Genomic DNA, 20,687 nt, shown 5'->3' with positions numbered 1-20,687 from the left:
CATCTCAAGTTCCTGAGGGCAGAGAAATAGGGTTTGACATGAATCCCATGAAACATTGAAGATATGGGAAGTGACAGTTTGGTAAGGGACATTTTCAATAACAGACTTCCAGGGAATAGACATCCAGCTACTGTATTGTGCTCATTCTGTTGCCTGTTACTCAACTTTTTGGGGGGGTAACCTTGGTACCTTACCACTTCAACATTGACAGCCTGTCTGGGCCCATCTGCATTGTGTAGTTATGTTTTGACATTGAGAGAGCTGCTGGACATGTAAAGTGAGAGGTATAGTATACCTTTGTCAGAACATATCTTAAGCTCATAGGGACACATTGTGTCCTGGCTGAAGCCAAGCTGTGACACACTTCTCCGACACATTGTTATTCTTCTCAAAGATTTTAATGTTAACCCTACATAGTATTGGAAATAAATAAACTACAGCACAGAATGTCCTTTGGCTACAGCAGCAACATAACGTACAATGTAGATCTGTACGTGTTCCAGAGAACAGAACAGTATTTATACGAAAAGCCACATTGAATTTGTTTTGTGTATTTAGTATGTGACAAACATCCACTAATGAGATCATTGTCTTTTGTAGACATTTGTTAGGTTAAAAATAGGTTTAAAGTAGTGTCTGGTTGAATATTGAAGCATATCACTGGGGAAGAGCTATAGTGAAGGTTGTGATGCAGGTATTCCCAAACTGAGGTATGCCCAAATCAAATCAAATTGTATTTGTCACATACACATGGTTAGCAGATGTTAATCCAGGTGTAGCGAAATGCTTGTTCTTCTAGTTCCAACCATGCAGTAATATCTAACAAGTAATCTAACCTAACAATTTCACAACAACTACCTTATACACACAAGTGTAAAGGAATGAATAAGAATATGTTCATAAAAATATATGAATGAGTGTATCAAGGCTGTCGGTAACTGGTGAAAGGAGTCAGGCGCAAGAGAGCTGAGATGCGTGGACAAGGTATTTAATACAAGATAACACCAGTATAAACACAATACTATGGTGCGGGAAAAATACCGCTACCAGGAAATAAACGGGCGTAATAACAACACCCAGCAACAAAATACCAGCCGTCAGTAACAGCCTGAACAATAAAACAAACACGCACACAAACGTGGCGGAAACCAGAGGGTTAAATAATGAACATGTAATGGAGAATTGAAACCAGGTGTGTAGAAAACAAAGGCAAAACAAATGGAAAATGAAAAGTGTATCGGCGATGGCTAGAAGGCCAGTGACGTTGACCGCCGAACGCCGCTCGAACAAGAAGAGGGACCGACTCCGGCGGAAGTCGTGACAGAGTGATGGTGGAACGGCATAGGTAAGATGCAGTAGATGGTATAGAGTACAGTATATACATATGAGATGAGTAATGTAAGGTATGTAAACATTATATAAAGTGTGGTACACGCAATGCCGTTGGAGGTACGCCAAATAAAAATGTGATTCACATTTTTTCTTCACATTTTCAAACAGTCCATTTATATTTTCTAACGGGGCTATACATTTGTATGAGTTTTTTTCCCCTCACCTGAGTAGCCTTGTTTCACTGCCAAAAATCGAATTAAACCATCTAGTTTTCAGCGAAATAACAACACAATGTCAAATACAGGTAGCTTAGTCAAATAATGAACATCAATCACATTAAACGTTACTCTCTCGCGGGAATTCCACTAACAGTCCGTATGTAGCCAAACGTAGCTGTGGCTCATGTTGGTATCTGTACTGATGGCGCAAAAGCCATGACAGGGAGACATAGTGGACTGGTAACGCGCATGCAAGTAGTTGTTCCCGACGCCACTTGGGTACACTGCAGCATCCACGAAGAGGCTCTTGCTGCCAAGGGAATGCCTGGCAGCTTGAAAGATGTTTTGGACACTACAGTGAAAATGGTTAACTTTGTTAAAGCAAGGCCCCTGAACTCTCGTGTATTTTCTGCATTATGCAATGATATGGGCAGTGACCATGTAACGCTTTTATAACATACAGAAGTGCGCTGGTTATCAAGGGGCAAAGTATTGACACTTTTTTTTTAAATTGAGAGACGAGCTTAAAGTTTTCTTTACTGACCATAATTTTCACTTGTCAGACCGCTTGCACGATGATGAGTTTCTCACAACTGGCCAACTGGGTGATGTTTTTTCTCGCCTGAATGATCTGAATCTTGGATTACAGGGACTCTCTGTATCTATTTTCAATGTGCGGGACAAAATTGAGGCTATGATTAAGAAGTTGGGGCTCTTCTCTGTCTGCATTAACAAGGACAACACACAGTTCTTTTCATCATTGTATGATTTTTTGTGTGAAAATGAACTCAAGCTTACGGACAATGTCAAATGTGTTATAGCGAAGCACCTGAGCGAGTTGGGTGCTCAATTACTCAGGTACTTTCCCGAAACGGATGACACAAACAACTGGATTCTTTATTCCTTTCATGCCCTGCCTCTAGTCCACTTACCGATATCTGAACAAGAGAGCCTCATTGAAATTGCAACAAGCAGTTCTGTGTGTGTGGCAGGCTTATAATGATGGCAAAAAACAACATTTGAGAGTGTGCTGACCCTGGTGCTAGAGGGGGTACACAGCTGGAGGTTGAATGTTTGAAGGGGTACAGGACTATAACAAGTTTGGGAATAGGGATGGTACAATCGTGTGTACTGTTGCAAACATCGTACCGCCTTTGCAGCATTCTATTGTAGTTACTGCCAACTTTATAAACCGAATGAGCGGTTACATTAAGAATGAGTCAGGCTGTGTCAACTTAAAAAGCTATTATTGTCCTTGCCATTGGATGAATTCCATGGACTGCTGTGTTGTCAGAGAGTGTATGATAAACACATTTGTCCTCTTAGAGCGTAGTGAGGTGCCTGGTATGTTCATGAGATGGTTACTAACCCCATAAACCAGCTCGCCCACCATCCCGTTCCACATCTTGGACTCAGCGTCTCTGGCTCCGTACTTGCCATCGCTTACGACCTCTAGCTTATAGGTGTAGCCCACATGCTTGGCGATCTCGGCGGCCAGCTCCACACAATAGCCCTCATACTTATCGTTCCCCACCAGCTGCTCGTGGTTCTTCTTTAGCATCACATATGGAGATTCCTTGGAAACATGAAGGACAACATTGATGCCTGGTTCTTTTACACATTTTCATCACATACTGCATGCATTCACCATGACTCTTTCAGGGGCATTTATTATAAAGATTTCCATGTCTACCTTTCTTTGGGATAATGTACACGATACGGTATACTATATCACCTTCTATGCAAACATTGGGCATTGGTATAGTGCAATTTTTTTTATGATGTCAGAATTTCTCAATCAAAGTACTGACAAATGTAGCCTATTGAATATCATTGTAGAATAGGCCCATGCATAAAATGCATCCTCCAATTGCAACATCTGCCTATGACCACAGAAAGCATGAAGAAAATATGATATTTTTAATATCCTTAAACAACAAGTTAGGCATAGGCCTACCTGATTTCAAAATAGGCCATTATCACTGTCAATCGTGAATGATTATTCTTCACGTTTTACCAGTGAAATATCCAAACTGCATGCCAATCATTTGATCTCAATCACTTTCATGGGAATATGCATTTAGATCTTCTTGAACGACTGTTTCATGAGCAAATGAAAGCAAATGATGTTAACAAACTATGTTTGTTTAAATCAAAGCATTTATCCTGCCCGGTGGCGCTTGCAGTTGATTTCTTTTTGGTCTATTCAGCTTCAGATAAGGTGTATTTGGTGTAACATATTATAGGCATACTATGCTACAGTATATGCTATTATACCAAACCAAAATATAAACGCAACATGCAACAATCTGTCAATTAGGGCCTAATCGGAATACAGATATGCATCTGTTGGTCACAGACACCTTAAAAAAAGGTAGGGGTGTGGGTCAGAAAACCAGTCTATCTGGTGTGACCTCCATTTTCTTGCCCCATGCATTCGTGACACATCTCCTTCGCATACAGTTGATCAGGCTGTTGATTGTGGCCTGTGGAATTGTCCCACTCCTCTTTGGCTGTGTGAAGTTGCTGGATATTGACGGGAACTGGAACACACTGTCGTACATGTCAATCCAGAGCATCCCAAACATGCATAAATGGGTGACATGTCTTAGAGAACTGGGATGATTTCAGCTTCCAGGAATTGTGTACAGATCCTTGTGACATGGGGCTGTGCATTATCATGCTAAAACATGAGATGATGGCGTGGATGAATGGCATGACATCGATAAAATGCAATTGAGTTTGTGGTCCGTAGCTTATGCCTGCCCATACCATAACCCCACCGCCACCATGGGGCACTCTGTTCACAACGTTGACATCAGCAAACCGCTTGCCCACACGACGCCAGACACGTGGTCTGCAGCTGTGAGGCCTGTTGGACGTACTGCCAAATTCTCTAAAATTACATTGGAGGCAGCTTATGGTAGAGAAATTAACATTAAATTCTCTGGCAACAGCTCTGGTGGACATTCCTGCAGTCAGCATGCCAATTTCACTCCCCCTCAAAACTTGAGACATCTGTGGCGTTGTGTTGTGTGACAAAACTGCACATTTGAGATCAGCCTTTTATTGTACCAAGCACAAGGTGCACCTGTGTAATGATCATGCTATTTAATCAGCTTCTTGATATGCCACACCTGTCAGGTGGATGGATTATCTTGGCAATGGAGAAATGCTCACAAACAGGGATGGTAACAAATTTGTGCACAGCATGAGAGAAAAACGTTATTGAGTATGGAAAATGTCTGTGATTTGACATTTTAGCTCATGAATCATGGGACCAAGACTTTATATTTTGTTCAGTGTATATTTGGTTCTGTTATGTAAAATATTAATGATTCATTATGTGATCTTGCAAGACATTGATTTAGCTTTGGTGTACCTTTACTAATCGAGCATCATTGTGAGAAGTGAGAAGTTTCTATTTGTAATATTATTATTATTAAGTGATGAGTCGAACTAATAGGCAACAGATCTTGATGAGGGTTATTTTAAGCGATTTGAACACGCTTTGAATCATGGTGGTGAAAGAACAGTACCGTAACCAAGTGCTCGCATATCGTTCTGGGCTCCACTGCGCAAGAGGAGTCCCATTGAGCTTTATGAACGTCAAGGCAGACACGCTGTAAATTTGGATCCTTGATCTCGTTGGTGTGATGATGAGGTTCATGCGGTGGATCAGTTTGTCTGAATACGCAACAGAGGTAGTACTTTTCTGTAAGCTAAGCTCTCGGACAGTAGGGCGAGTTCAAGTGCGTCATACGTTAGCCCCAAGTCCGTAACAAACTGTTTTGAGGACAGCCGTTTTAGAAACCCCTGGTAGAGTATTCTATCTATCTTGCTATGTTGGATTCGGCCCGCTCAAAGTGGTCAAGCGTCTGCCTGACGGGCCTCCGCACACACACACACACGACTACAGTTATTCATAATTCACGCCACTGCCAGAGAGAGAGAGAGAAGACAGGGAGGAAACCATCATTTACCTACCTATAGGCTGCAATAGCCTACATATTTATGTAGTTACTCGTTCTATCGTTTTCATGGAATTTCTGTGGTAATTAAATCAGAATAAAATGTACTGAAATATTTTTACCAGGCGTGCTACAGCAGCACTACATCCCTGACCATGGGGCTTCACACCAATGTATGTACATTTCTTTGTGTAGCCTACAGGAAGGGACCTTCAAATGGCATTATTCATGGCCACCCTCTCGCACCTTCTCCTTAGTGTGGGTTGACTCAGATATGATGGGCGGGCAGCACTCCTGCTATTTCTGGCTGGCCAGGCCGGGGTGACTGTAAAGGGGCTGTGTGGAGCTCTGCCCTCCAGATAAAGCAGAACAGAGTTGCTGTGAAAACAGCCCTCATGGCAAGGCTACAGGTGGACACAGCATAGCGTACAATCTGGAAATAGACCATAGTGTGGTCGAGATGGTGGTGTCAACAGGACAGAATTAAGAATTTAGATTAGGCCTGAAGCATTTTGAAACAGGTAAGGGCTCTCCCTCCCTGATCCCTTCCTACCTCATGTAGATAACTTGACCCACTGGAATTGATAGACCATTTCAACAGGGATTGCTTACATGGATGAATGTGCTGTACAAAATAGAAACCCTGCAATTAGGATATGAAAAGTTTAAATAAATACACTCTCCAATTTCTCTGGGATAGTTGCCAATCATTTCTATCCCTTTGTGAATCTAACCAAAAAAATCCCTATTTTTCAGTATAGCCTTTACACCTGGCCGTCATTCTCATGCCAGTTCGTTCGACTGGCAGTGTTATTCAGCACAGCCGACGGGACTGATCAGAGGTGACCTGAACCTCTCTGATGTGTTGATATGGCAGAGCTACAATGGAGAAGCTGAATGCAGTCACCATGCAGAAAGGGAAAGAGCATAATCAGCAGGCTTGCCAACTCTGACCGCTCGGACTTCATAGCCAGGCAGGAGAGTCGCTTCTGGGACAGCCCTCAAAGACACACTAATACCACGGCTTCTGCTGCCAGGACATTGTCATATGACGACATGAGAGAATTTGTGTATCCGTTCTTTTGCTGCAGCTACCTTAAGCTGTGCAGATATCACTAGGGCCAAACAATACCGACAGTTCTCAGGACTCTGTAACATCATACTGCACTGCCATACTGCCACATGGGTTGATAAAAGCGACTCTACTGTTCTGTGTTTCCGTACCCAAACGCAGTTTGAAACAACTGTCGTCTTTTGGTCCATGGAACATTATCACCATACAAACACAGAGCCTTTCAGTGAAGCTAGTGAGACTCACAAGGATAGTGGTCACAACGTATGTCCTGTTTTGCAGTCCGAAGAATTCTTCAACCACCGGGGTGTATACGGCTGTGTTCACATAGTTCTCATTCTCATTCCAGTAGCCCACCTGCAGTCGGAAGAGGTACAGTATGTCAACACACATAGCAGAGGAAATCCTACATTTCTATTTATGGTGTAATTCGTATGAATATACTGTAGTGTATTGTGGGGATAAAGCACATCCCTTAACTCATATGGTTAATCCCCTAGCTCAGTGGTTCTTAACCTTGTTGGAGGTACTGAACCCCACCAGTTTCATATGCGCATTCACCGAACCCTTCTTAATTGGAAAAATAAAATAATTTTTTCAAATTCCAAACATAGGTATATATTTGGCTGGTGCACAAAATAAACCGTGCATCAACATCACAGTGTTCAAAGAACAAAATCATCAAAACATGATTTTCACACAAAAACATAATAATGAATATTTACTGCAAATCGGTGTGACTTCTGCTGTTGCCTTTCAGAGACTATTCAGAAATGCGCGGCTTCACCTTGGCAAGTGCCACTCTCATGTCATTTTCGCAACAAAGTCTGTTCCTTTTCTTCGTTTTTATGTCCAGCATCCTCGAAAAGGATTGCTCGCAAAGATATGTTGTAACAAACGGTATGAAAATCTCCAGAGCTTTCTTAGCAATAACAGGGTACGTTACCATTTGTTGACACGACATAGTAAGTATGAAGGGATTAAAATATTAAGAAAGAAATCACAAGACGTACCATCACGACAGTCACAAGTCGACTACTGAGCGTACCAAATTCCCTGCAGCACAGATAGGCCAAGCGATGTAGCGTGATCACCTGCAGCCAATGATGGCCAAGCGGAGCGTGTCATCACGAATCATATGAATCGGATGTGTGTCTTGACCTCCGCCGAACCCCTGAGACTGACTCACCGAACCCCTAGGGTTCGATCGAACCCAGGTTAAGAACCACTGCCCTAGCTAGTCCTTAAGCCATACTCCGTGATAACCAACGCCTCCTACTGTACTTCTTGGCCAGCCTGTCCTACTCTCAGGTTGTAAGACTGTCTTGGTGATAACATTAAAGAGAAATATACAGCCATCTTAATGCACAAACTCCCTGCATACTAAATGATAAGAGGAATTTGCTCCACATATGCAAGATCACTAAGTTCTATAGCTAATGTGCCTCTGGTTGTCATGTGAAATATAAATGGGTATATTATAAACTCAAAGAACTAGGGTAACTCATTTTCTGATTCAATGTAAAGAAATGATTTGCATATGAATAACATAATATGAAAATAAAACAACTACGCTATGAAAGCAAATACAGTATGTCACATTCTGACATGACGTGAACATTGGAGACACTCATTATAGACAATGCCATTTAGTTAATTTTACTGTTATGTTTTGCTTGGCTCCAACTGTTCTTGATGCTGGGCATATTGTTAGTAAATGACCAGTCCATTTCTATTGAAAAATCATTTGTCATTAACATTAAATCAATCATTAAATCAAACATTTAAATCAAATTGGATGGATTCATTCTACTGTGTCTACTGTGTTTAGGTCAAATATCATACAGTATACTGTCTAACTGTACACAATAGATTTCCCCTGAGGATGATAAAGAGGTTGATTGATAATTGTAGAGATTATAGACAAGTCCCGATTCACCTTCAGTGGTCCACTTGGGCTCAGCTCCATTATGCTGACCGTGAAGTTGGTCCGATGGCCTTTCTCGTTAAACTGGACATGTCCAGTCAATCCCTCAATCCGAACCTGTGGGACAAACCAGATATAGACCAGGATTGGTATGAAGAACTGCTAACTCTCGGAATCTGAATAACGCTCAAGGCTTTTTAAGTACAGTACACAAAGAAATCAACATCTGCTACATTTCACACAATACTGTATACATCATCATAGCTACAAGCAAAAATAGCATGACATCATTTTTCTTATCTCAAGAACACAAGATTGCTATCTCAGGATTATAATATTACCAGTTGGTTGGGTTGACATTGCATGATGTCTAACATAATATAAGTCTCCAGGTCACAAGATAACTATCTAAGAATTACATATTGCTCATAGGCTTGCAATTGCTGTTTCTCAAAATGTTGGTGGGCCTGAAACTGGGGGGTTTAACGCAATAGTACTTCATTAAGGTGGTATTGTATTTGATTTACTTGTATTTTATTGTATTGTACAGTATTTCTCATAGTCATACATGATTCATTACATGTGCGGCTAGTATTGAGTTTGAATCCAAGTCATTGTCATCCAGCTGTGGCTGTGGAGTGTGTGATGCTAACTGCCTACCTGCTGTAGGGCTCTCTGGATGTCGATACCCTGGCCCCAGGGAGCTGGTGGGTTGGCCAGACACTCGCCAGCATTACCTCGCCGGGAAATGTCAATACGCTGCTTCCGAAGGTTCTGAAACGCAGTTGCCATGACGCTCACTCCGTCGTATGTGAGGGCTCCTGTGTACTGAGAGGGCAAATCCGAGGAGGCAACACATATGTGTTTATTGTAACCTTGAACACTTGAATAGGGAGATCTCTGAACAATGAGACAGTTCGATCATACCTTCAGTCTTCCTTTGGGTAGTTTGAGGTCTTTGCTGTCAAAGTCTACCCACTCCTCTATGGCCTTGCTGACATTTTCGTCAGAGTAGTTCATTAGCTGGAACCCGGTGATATTGGCACCACTCTTCTGGAACTCGGTGAAGTTCATGTCCAAAAAGCCCTAGGAAAGAAACCGAAGCAAACTTGAGCTAAGTAAACAAAACAGAGCCAAAAATATCCCAGCCGTAATGATGGTGCAGATAATTGTATGACAGTCTCTTTTCAGAGTGCTGGTATTGAAAGTTTTGATTTCTCAGAGCTGCTATTCAGCTGTTCAACCCCACTTGAGAAGCCAGAGATTAAAAGTCCACGCAATCATTACAAATCTATGAAGCGCAGGACAAAAAAAACACTTTTCTACAGTTCGACGAGCAATCTCCGCAGCTGTCTTTTCAACTTCATCTGCCCACTTTTGTTATATTGATTTACAAATATGACTACTTATATTCATGCAAAGATAGAATAACACAGTTGTTTCAAGTCAAACACAGGACGGCACTCTCACAGTCTTCAAGCACGCGGGTAAGTGTGCATACTAAAACATACAACAGACACACATCAAGAAAATTGAGGACTTCAAATTGGTACTTCAAAATTGAATTGTTCCTAGTGCTTTCTTTGATTGACGTAGGGATATGGTGGGCAACCATGTGGGAGAGACTCCCCTCGCCGTATTTGCATTTAATTACCTGCTCCTGAGTCTAAGAGCATCAAACTACATTAAACCGCCCATCTGGAGTCATACTGCAGCTTGCCTTGGAAACAGGCTTCAGCAGACACTATTTTAATGCTTTCTTTGAATGATAAAAAGTCCCATATTCACATATTTCATTCTTACCCCGAGGCTACAATTAATCAGAAGAACGCTGGAAGTATAGGGGATCTTCACCGGTTGATAACTAAGATCAAGTCTTGTTACATAGGCCATGCTTAATCAATAAAGAGAGGTAGTGTGAATGTGTTTGTGAATTTATGTTTGTGTGTGTGTGTGTGTGTGCCCCCCTCCAGAAAATAGCTCCCATGGTAATGAACCGCAGGGATCCTATTCACACAGAGTGTTGCATCTTGCTGCCTTTGTGATCATCATTATTCTAGAGTTGACAGCTCCCCCGTTTACTGGGCCCAATTATAAGCTAAGAAATCCTACTTGTACAATTGCAGTTTTGGGGTGTTTCTTTTTCCTATAGCACAATCCAATTATGAATTTAACAATCCTGCCTGTGAAGTCACTTTTTTTTCTCTCTCTGTTTCACAGTCCAATTATGAGGTCTACCACAAATGTTTCCAGATCTCTGAGTTGAGCCCTCTAGAGTGCACTTTTAAACCATGCTCTTGACATGCAAACCTCAAGCCAAACGTACTGCATCCTCTCCTAAAGAAGTACTCCGTATAACACACCTAAAAGTTAACGCAACATACCACTAAAGCAAGATGCTAGCTTGTTGCCTCTAGGGTGACAGTTAACTTCAGATCTCTGTATGAAGCTATGCTAACGTGAGAGTCAACCATAGCAATAAAATAACTCACTAGACACTACAGTTCTAATTCTATGGAAACGTCTATGCTTACAGTACACCTGGATACAGTAAGTGTAAATGCAGAAGCATTCTAACAGAGTCCCTTCTGCCTCATATTTATTGTATCTACTATAAGCTCATAAGGTCCCTGCTGAATTTGATTTACCATCACAGTGCTTATCATTTTCGCCTACTAACAATAATAAAGTGATGGTGGCCAATGAATATAAACATCAAGCAATTAATTGATTCCATTAATAATGGAGGAATAACTTCTGTTTAGTTATGCAAAGGAAACACACACACACACACACACACACACACACACACACACACACACACACGCACACGCACGCACGCACACACACACATTTTCCTACACATAAAAAGCTCAGAGCCTTGCAATTCCTTGCAGGAGGATCATTCCCTTGCTCAGCGGGTAATCAGCCATCTGTCTACATTGTGTTCTGCATAGACAAGCAGAAGAGCTACAGTCAGTCAGTTTCAGAGAAGATGAAGAGGCACCAATACATGGAACAACGCCACCATCGATTCATCTAAACAATCAGTTTCTATCAATGCTGCATAAATTTAAGCTACAGTTGTGCTTCAAAGTTTTTGATCCATCAGTGGGGATGGAGTTATTATTTTACTTCTCACTGTGGCATCTGTAGTGTTGTGAACAAAACAAATTCATCCAACTTTCACAGTAGTGTTTCCTTACTGGGAGTTTCACTAATATCTACGATGACATTTGAAATAGATTGAAAATAAATTATGAAATTGTATTATGCAATGGATCTTGCATATTGCATTAAAGCTTCCATCGTTTCAGAGAGGGCCAGACTTACCAGGTTTGCCAATATGTAGTGATACTTTTTTAGGTTTTTCTTCTGAGCAGCGATCTGGAAAGGATAATAGAAATGAAAATGATGTAATTTGGATCAAGCATTTTGCATCACGTCTAATGAAGATGAAGCTATTTCATTACAGATGTGGATTGAAGCGTCCCATTAATCGTGATCATTCCAAAATAGGAGCTAATTGGTCCCATATTTGAGGAATTCATTGTTCATCACCCATCTCTGCCTGGATGTCTGAGTAAAATATCAGGGCTCAGTAGAAAATGGGCAGCTGGAACAACTCACTGTGGAGGGCTGGGAAGGATCTGGCATATGTCATTGTGGGAAGCCCAATTAGATCTTTAATGAATACATGTGCACAATCTGCATCAAAATCACTAGTACACCTGTGATTGACAGGCCCGGGACAGCCTCTGGCTGGGGGACACAAAATGAAGCAGCCGTCAGGGTTAATTGAGCCTGACCACTGATTTCCAAATGCTCATCTGAAACCTACATGTTTGTGAACATACTAATTTCACTAGCTCTCTGCTATTCAGACACCATGGCTGCGTTTACACAGGCAGCCCATCTCGTATCTTTTTCTACTAATTGGTATTTTCCAATAATTGGCAAAGGATCAGAATTTTGTGACCTGTTGGCAAAGTGGACACAGAGGAACATGTATGAGTACAGGGCCTGTTCTGCTCAATATGTTGATCAAATTCTAACATCAGCATACAGCTTCTGTCCATTGGAAAAAGACAGTACTAAAGAGATCTTACATATTCAAAATAGCTGTTCTCTCTCTCAAACAAGATACACAACATTTATAAAAAGATTTTTGATGGTTTCGAAAGATTTAAAAAAATATATATACTGTATATATTTTTAAATATACTCACTCTGGGGATGACATTTCCAGTACAGTAAATAACTTTTACCAGGGAACTGTTGTTGTTCCCGGAGAACTGACTGATGTTATGATCTAAAATCATACATATATCTTTCTCTTCACTACAGACCTCTCTCCACTATCCCCTGTCCAGAGACTGGCAAAGTATAGCACAGAGACACCATCAACATTACATGTTCAAACTGAACCCGTTTAACCCCTTTACACTCAGGGGAATTGGACTATATGGATAGGGCTGAAATGAAGTGTTTCGTGTAGAAGAAATATGGAAATGCATAACCAAGGTTCCAATTTTAAATACAGAACAGTTGAGATTATGGGAACATTAGACTAAACGTCAGGACACAACAGTTCACTTGACACAAGAGGGAATACAAACATTACTTGATTTTATGTGCATTTGATATTTACTGTACTTTCTGCTGCATTTGTTGATAACTAAATCTGAAAATACACTCAGTAACAATATTCTTGGAAAATTTTGGGGTAGGAACTGTCCAAAGTGTGCACAGTTCCTAAGTCATTTCAATGCACTTTGGTGACTCAAAGAGTCTTCAACCACAAGGTGCTTTTTGAGCTCTCCTAGCTTTGTCGTTGAGGAACTAAAACAAGCCCACCTAGTTTTGGCCTGCATCCCCGCCTTTACACAATTACTGTAGTTTACACAATCCAAAAACAGCTCATTATAAATCTCAATCTGGGTCAGGGGGAATCATTTGGAAGCGTGTTCTATTGCCAACATGACTAGTTCAATTATAAAATACAATCTTAGTGTTAGGCTTTCACAAGGCAATTCAGAGAAGCGGGTTGTCATTATGTGCGGTCCATCTCAAAATTTCTTAAAAATACAAACATAGGCATTCTTGTAACTGTACATCAAACCGTGTATATCACATCAGTTTTATGGAAATGTGAAGTGCACTTTGACTCACTGATGTTTGGCTTGTTTGTGACATTAAAGCAGAATTTATAATCTTTAATGTCTCATCTTTCAAAATACATCGAGTCCTCGTAATTTGGGGGACAGCAGCTGCTAGGGGACCAGGAACCACCGGCCTGAGAAGGGAGACATGAAACGAGTGTGAGATACGGTAGTGACTGGGCAGCTATAACCTAACCCCGAGCTTCTCCATGAAGGCCCTCCATACTCGTGATGTGAATTGGGGGCCACGGTCGGAGACGATGTCCTCCGGAAGGGCATAATGCCGGAAGACCTGCTGGAAGAATGCCTCAGCAACCTGGAGAGCAGTGGGGAGACCTGACTTCGCAATCTATCCACCACCACTAGAATGGTGGTGAAACCGTCAGAGGGGAGATCGGTTACAAAGTCAATGGATAGATGAGACCAGGGTTGCTGAGGCACGGGAAGCAGTAGGAACTTTCCTGCTGGAGCATTCCAGGGAGACATGATTTGGGCACATACGGAACAAGTGACATCCTGTGCCAAGGTGGGCCACCAGTACTTCTCAGTGATGGAGTGGATGGTGCGAGAAATACCTGGATGTCCAGCAATGACAGTGGGGTGTGCCCAGGTCAGCAGCCGATCCCTTATCCTTGTAGGAACGTAGGTGTTCCCGGCAGGACAGTTCAGGGTTGCGGGCTCCCTGCCGGCTCTCCACATATATGTCCCAGACCACAGGAGCTACTAAGTCCAAGACCACAGGAGCTACTACTCGGGAGGATAGGATTATAGGCTCACTCAGGACAGGGCCCTCTCCTGAATCGTAGAGGTGGGACAAGGAATCGGCCTTGGTGTTCTTTGAGCCTGGGCGACAGATTAGTGTGAAGTTAAACCTGGTGAAGAAAAAGGGCCCACCTGGCTTGGCGCGGATTCAGTCTCCTCGGTGTTCATATGTACTCCAGGTTCCAATGGTCGGTGATAATGATGAATGGTTCCCCTGTCATTGAGACAAAACTGCCCCACGCCTACCTCGGAAGTGTCCACCTCCAACACAAAGGATATAGTGGGAGCTGGAAGTTTCAGCACTGGGGTGGTGGTGAAACGTCCCTTGAGAAGACAAAAGGCCTCATCGGCTGCTGGACCCTCCCTTAAGGAGAGAGCTGAAATTCCTGATGATCGACGGTGGAAGTTGTCAAACTTCTAAAACCGTTGTAACCCTTTAAGTGTGGTTGGGACTGGCCATGACCTGACTGCATCTACTTTCTTGTCATCCATCTTCACTCCCTGCTGGCTGATTTGGTAACCCAAGAAGGAGACCGCCCTCTGATGGAATTGACACTTCTCAGCCTTGACGAACAGTTGATGGGCTAGGAGGCGTTCCAGGACTGCTCGAACATGTGTGATGTGATCCTCCAGATTAACCAAGTAGATGAAGATGTCATCAATGTATACGATCACCTGGCGTCTGAGCATGTCCCTGAACACCTCGTTGACGAATGCCAGGAACGCTGACGGAGCATTGGCTAAGCCAAAGGGCATCACCAAGTACTCGTAGTGAACAGACATTGTGCTGAATGCAGTCTTCCACTCATCCTCCTCCCGGATGCGGATGAGATTGTAGGCACTCCGCAGGTCCAATTTGGTGAAGAAGCGGGCCCCGTGGAGCTGCTCGACGGCAGACGGCACCAATACTTCTTCGAGTCCTCTGTAACCAGTGTAATCCTCCGCCCTTCTTGGCCACGAAGAAGAACCCAGCTGACGCAGGAGATGTAGAGGTGCTGATGAACCACTGTTGGAGCGCCTCCTGAATGTAATCCTCCATGGCCTGGGTCTCAGCCACAGACAGAAGGCAGATGCATCTGCATGGAGGTGTTGCATCAGCAAGCAGGTTGATGGCACAGTCCCAGGGGCAATGGGGGAGATAGGTGGCCCGGGTCTTGGAGAATACCTCCCTCAGATCCTGGTATACCTCCGGGATGTTGGGCTGAAAGGCAACCAAAAGGCTCTCAACCGACATGGAACCACAGGGAACAGGGAAACAGGTCCTCTGACATTCAGGTGACCAGTCTGTGATTCTCATCCTCGACCATGAAATGGTGTGCTTATGGCGTTGAAGTCAAGGGAGGCCGAGGATGATCTTGTGAACTGGTGATGAAGGGGATATTCTCCTGATGATTGGACTCCACACTGAGGGTAAGCGGTTGAGTGATGTGTGTAATGGTTCCGGATCCTAATAGCCGACAATCAGGGCCTTGCACCGGAAAAGGAGAGGAGGGCGTGTATGAAGTAATATTGAGAGAGGCGGCAAGGGTCTGATCCAGACAATTCCCTGTGGCACCAGAATCCACTAAAACTGTTGACACAGGACATGAGGGACAGTTTATTGTGTTATTAGCTTGTTTATTTTTTACTTCATGTGTAACTCTGTGTTGTTGTCTGTGTCACACTGCTTTGCTTTATCTTAGCCAGGTCGCAGTTGTAAGTGAGAACTTGTTCTCAACTAGCCTACCTGGTTAAATAAAGGTGAAATAAAATTAAAATAAAAAGTCAACCAACGAGATGGACACCAAAAAAATAGCCTAGCAGGAAGTGATGAAGATGGAATATTAGCTCCTGGCCCAGGGGATGGCAGATCACGTGACCATCCCGCTATTCTAGTAGATCCAGGATTTGGATGTGCCGGACACCGCTGGAGTCTGTGCCCTCCTTGACCACAGTACATACAGAGCTCCAGTTGTATCAGTCTGCAGCGCTCCGCCGCAGGGAGGTGTGTGACCCCTACCTCCATGGGTTCAGGCTCTGATTCCGAGTGTTCGCTGAAGGAGGGAAAGAAGCGATGAGAATGCTGACACTCCCAGAAAAGGTTATGAGCACGTCCAGGGTAAGGTTGTCGTCCCGGCAGGCCAATTCCGTCTGGACCTCGTCACGCAAACCTCTTCTAAATAGCATGCGAGGCGCTGGAAGGTGAGCGTGTACTCACCATCCAGGGCCCACCTCTCGGTGGTAGGGGTTTCCATCTGGTGTGTAAAATAAAGTGTGCACTGAAGTAAGAAGCCACAGTATTTGGATTGGGTACTGTCATATTTCTCTGGGAGGGATAAATGGGCATCGCTGCCCTGAGCAGTTTGCTGAATGGGCTGTTGGGCTGGCTCACTGGGTAGGCTGGTTCTAGAGTATTCTCCTGGAAATGTTTGAGATCCTACAAACTGCGAAGGACCTCATCCATGGGCATCCCCAATTGTGCTAGCTGGTCATGGTGCTGAAGCAGAAAGTAACCCTGTACCGTCTGAGAGATATCCAATTATCCTGCTGCTTCCATTTTTTTTGTTGGTAACAATGACACCATGAGGAAAGACACAGGTCAAACCTTTAATGAACACAACAAACGTGAAACAAGACAGCGTGCCAGAAGCGAGGTAACATGAACACAGGTGCAGTACCAACTGAGGAATGAACAAAAGGGACCTATAAAGGGGAGGTAATGAGGTCCAGGTGTGAGTCATAATGATGAGTGCCAGGTGTACGCAATGATGATTCCCAGGACCGGTGGTTAGTATTCCGGCACCGTCACACGCCGGAGGGGAGGAGCAGGAGTAGATATGACACTTAAGAGGAGAAAGGGTTATTTTGTCACTCTAGCTGAGTGGTCCTCTTGTTGGAGTGAACCCATTCCACCATTGAAGTAATGTGTCTAGTTTACATCTATCTCCCTTTTCATTACTGGACAGTCTGTCAATCCAATGTTATTTACCAGGTTGAGGATCATGTTGAGTCTCTCCAGCTCACAGTCCAGGATGATGTTGTACTCCTTCTTCTTCTCTAGGTCCTGAACCACCTTCAAGAAGGCCGTCTGATCCATACCACTATCCAGGTTCACTGATGTCACCTGCCATGTCTTCTCTGCTGCAGTGTCCAGAATCTTCTGGAGTACTGTCAGGCCTAAATGACAAGACACACACCAAAGGTAAATACTAATTAGTCTGGGCATATTTGAGTAATTAAACCAAACTTAGGTCTATATATATTTCTTTTCATCCTTTGTAGCCACTTAAATTGCATTTACACCTGCTTACTTGACTTCACCTACTGTATGGAGCAAGTCACAACAACGTTGTGAATTAACAGAGTTGATTTTCTCTAATCAGCTTCTATAGTAGAGTGCCTTCATAAAGTACTCACAGCCTTTGACTTTTACAGCATGAATTTAAAAAGTATTACTTTAAGATTTTGTGTAACTGGCCTACACACAATACCCCAAAATGTCAAAGTGGAAATATATTTTTCAAAAATGTATTACAAATGAAAAGCAGAGTCAATAAGTATTCAACCCATTTGTTATGGCAAGCCTAAATAAGTTCAGGAGTAAAAATGTGCTTAACAAGTCCTATAATAAGTTGCATGGACTCACTCTGTGGACAATGATAGTATTGAACATGATTTTAGAATGACTACTTCATCGATGTACCTCACACATACAATCATCTGTAATGTCCTTCAGTCAAGCAGTGAATTTCAAACACAGATTCAACCACAAAGACCAGGGAGGTTTTCCAATGCCTCTCAAAGAAGGGCACCTACTGGTAGATGGATAAAAAACAAACAATGAATATCCCCTTGAGCATATTAATTACACTTTGGATGGTGTCTCAATACACCCAGTCACTACAAAGATACAGGCGTCCTTCCTAACTCAGTTGCCGAAGAGGAATTGCAATGGTGACTTTAAAACAAATACAGAGTTGAATAGGTGTGATAGGAGAAAACTGAGGATGGAACAACATTGTAGTTGCTCCACAATTACTAACCTAAATGACAGAGTGAAAAGGAAGCCTGCACAGAACCCAAATATTCCAAAACATGCATCCTATTTGCAAGGCACTAAAGTAAAACTGCTAAAAATGTGTCAAATAAATGTACTTTATGTCCTGAATACAACGCATTATGTTTCGGGCAAATCCAACACATCACTGAGGACTGCTCTCCATATTTTCAAGCATGGTGGTAGATGCATCATGTTATGGGTATGCTTGTCATCGGCAATAACAAGGGAGTTTTTTGGGGGGACAATAAAGTGAGGGGGGCCACCAACCCAGAAGATTGGGTGATCTCGCTCTCCGGGCCAACTTGAGTAAAGTCTTTAATCAGGTCAATACCCACAAGGCCGCGGGGCCCGATGGTATTTCAGGGTGCATTCTCAGAGCATTCGCAGAACAGCTAACCGATATACTCAAGGTCATTTTCAACCTCTCCTTGTCCCAGTCTGTAATCCCCACATGTTTTAAGATGGACATCATCCTTCCTGTTCCCAAGAACTCAAAGGCTTCATGCCACAATGAGTACCGGCTTTAGCACTCATATCTGTAATCATGAAGTGCTTTGGCAAGGCTGGTTATGAGACACATCAACTAGATCCACTCCAATTTGCATTACGCCATAGACAACGCAATCTCAATTGCACCCCACACTGTCCTCACCCAACCTAGATAAGAGGAATGTGTGAAAACTGCTGTTCATTGTTTACAGCTCACTGTTCAACACCATTGTCCCCTCCAAGTTCGTCACCAAGCTTAGGAAGCTGATGGAGTGAGACTGAACACCTCCATCTGCAAACTGGATCTTGGACTTCCTGATGGGCCGACCCCAGGTGGAGAGGGTAGGCAACAACGCCTCGCTAAGCTGACCCTCAACACGGGGACCCTACAGGGGTGTATGCTTAGTCCCATCCTGTACACCATGTTGACCCACCATCACAAGTTTGCTGATGACACAACTTGGTAGGCCTGATGACTGGCGACGATGAGAGCCTACAGGGAGGTGGTCAGTGACCTGGCAGTGTGGGGCTGGAAGAACTACAGCAAATTTGGGCATGAGCACGCCCTCATCCACATTGACGGGGCTTCAAGTTCCTCATGTCGAAATCACTAAGAACTTAAAATGGTCCGCACACATACGCGCAGTCGTGAAAAAGGCGCGTTGAAAAGGTTTGGCATGGGCCGTCAGACCCTAAAAAATATATACAGTTGCACCATTGAGAGCATCTTAGCTGGCTGCATCACTGCTTGGTATGAAAATAGCACCGCCCTCAATTGCATGGCGCTACAGAAGGTGGTGCGGACAGCCCATTACGTCACTGGCACCGAGCTTCCTGCCAACCAGAACCTCTATATCAGGCAGTGTGAAAGGAAGGCCTGGAAAATTGTTGACAACTTCAACCACCCAAGCCATAGACTGTTCTCTCTGCTTCCGCACGACAAGCATGCATCAAGTCTGACATCAACAGGCTCCTGAACAGGTTATGATCCCCATACCATATGACTGCTAAATAGCTAACAGCTGAGTTGACATTTTCTATTTTATTCCTATTTTTTTCACTGTCTATTCACAGGGCCCTACACACTAATCACATTGATGCTCCAACACACATACAAACACTCACTCCATCATTTGCTCTCACACACATAACATGCACATGCATGTATAGTTGTTTTCAACTCTCTAGAGACAGCAGGAGTGGTAGAGATCGGCTATGAAAAGCCAACTGACATTTATTCCTGAGGTGCTGACTTGCTGCACCCTCGACAACTATTGTGATTATTATTATTTGACCATGCTGGTCATTTATGAACATTTGAACATCTTGGCCATGTTCTGTTATAATCTCCACACTGCACAGCCAGAAGAGGACTGGCCACCACTCATAGCCTGGTTCCTCTCTAGGTTTTGGCCTTTCTAGGGAGTTTTTCCTAGCCACCGTGCTTCTACACCTGCATTAGTTGCTGTTTGGGGTTTTAGGCTGGGGTTCTGTACAGCACTTTGAGATATCAGCTGATGTACAAAGGACTATATAAATCAATTTGATTTTGATTTTTTTTTTGTGACTCTACACAGATCCACTCCCATACAATCATCATATACGCTGCTGCTACTGTTTATCATATATCCTGATGCCTAGACACCTTAGCCAAATACATTTAAACTCAGTTTTTCACAATTCCTGACATTTAATCCTAGTAAAAATGCCATGTC

At 43.1% G+C, this 20,687-nt stretch overlaps 1 protein-coding gene across 3 annotated transcripts in view; it reads right to left on the bottom strand.

The window, feature by feature from the left end:
• LOC115105406 (glutamate receptor 1-like) overlaps window positions 1–20,687 on the bottom strand; it is an 89,433-nt gene that overhangs the window by 22,874 nt on the left and 45,872 nt on the right. For all 3 annotated transcript variants that reach the window (XM_029627411.2, XM_029627412.2, XM_065007275.1), the window contains 7 exons: window positions 17,413–17,600; window positions 11,854–11,907; window positions 9,448–9,606; window positions 9,181–9,348; window positions 8,533–8,637; window positions 6,840–6,950; window positions 2,920–3,126 (listed from right to left, as the gene is read on the bottom strand). In XM_029627411.2, the coding sequence (XP_029483271.1) occupies window positions 2,920–3,126; window positions 6,840–6,950; window positions 8,533–8,637; window positions 9,181–9,348; window positions 9,448–9,606; window positions 11,854–11,907; window positions 17,413–17,600 (992 nt within the window). The remainder of the gene's footprint in view (window positions 1–2,919; window positions 3,127–6,839; window positions 6,951–8,532; window positions 8,638–9,180; window positions 9,349–9,447; window positions 9,607–11,853; window positions 11,908–17,412; window positions 17,601–20,687) is intronic.

The sequence above is a fragment of the Oncorhynchus nerka genome, linkage group LG22, assembly GCF_034236695.1.
Source record: "Oncorhynchus nerka isolate Pitt River linkage group LG22, Oner_Uvic_2.0, whole genome shotgun sequence".
In the NCBI taxonomy this organism is placed as follows: Eukaryota; Metazoa; Chordata; class Actinopteri; order Salmoniformes; family Salmonidae; genus Oncorhynchus; species Oncorhynchus nerka.
This window is presented reverse-complemented; position numbering and strand designations above follow the sequence as displayed.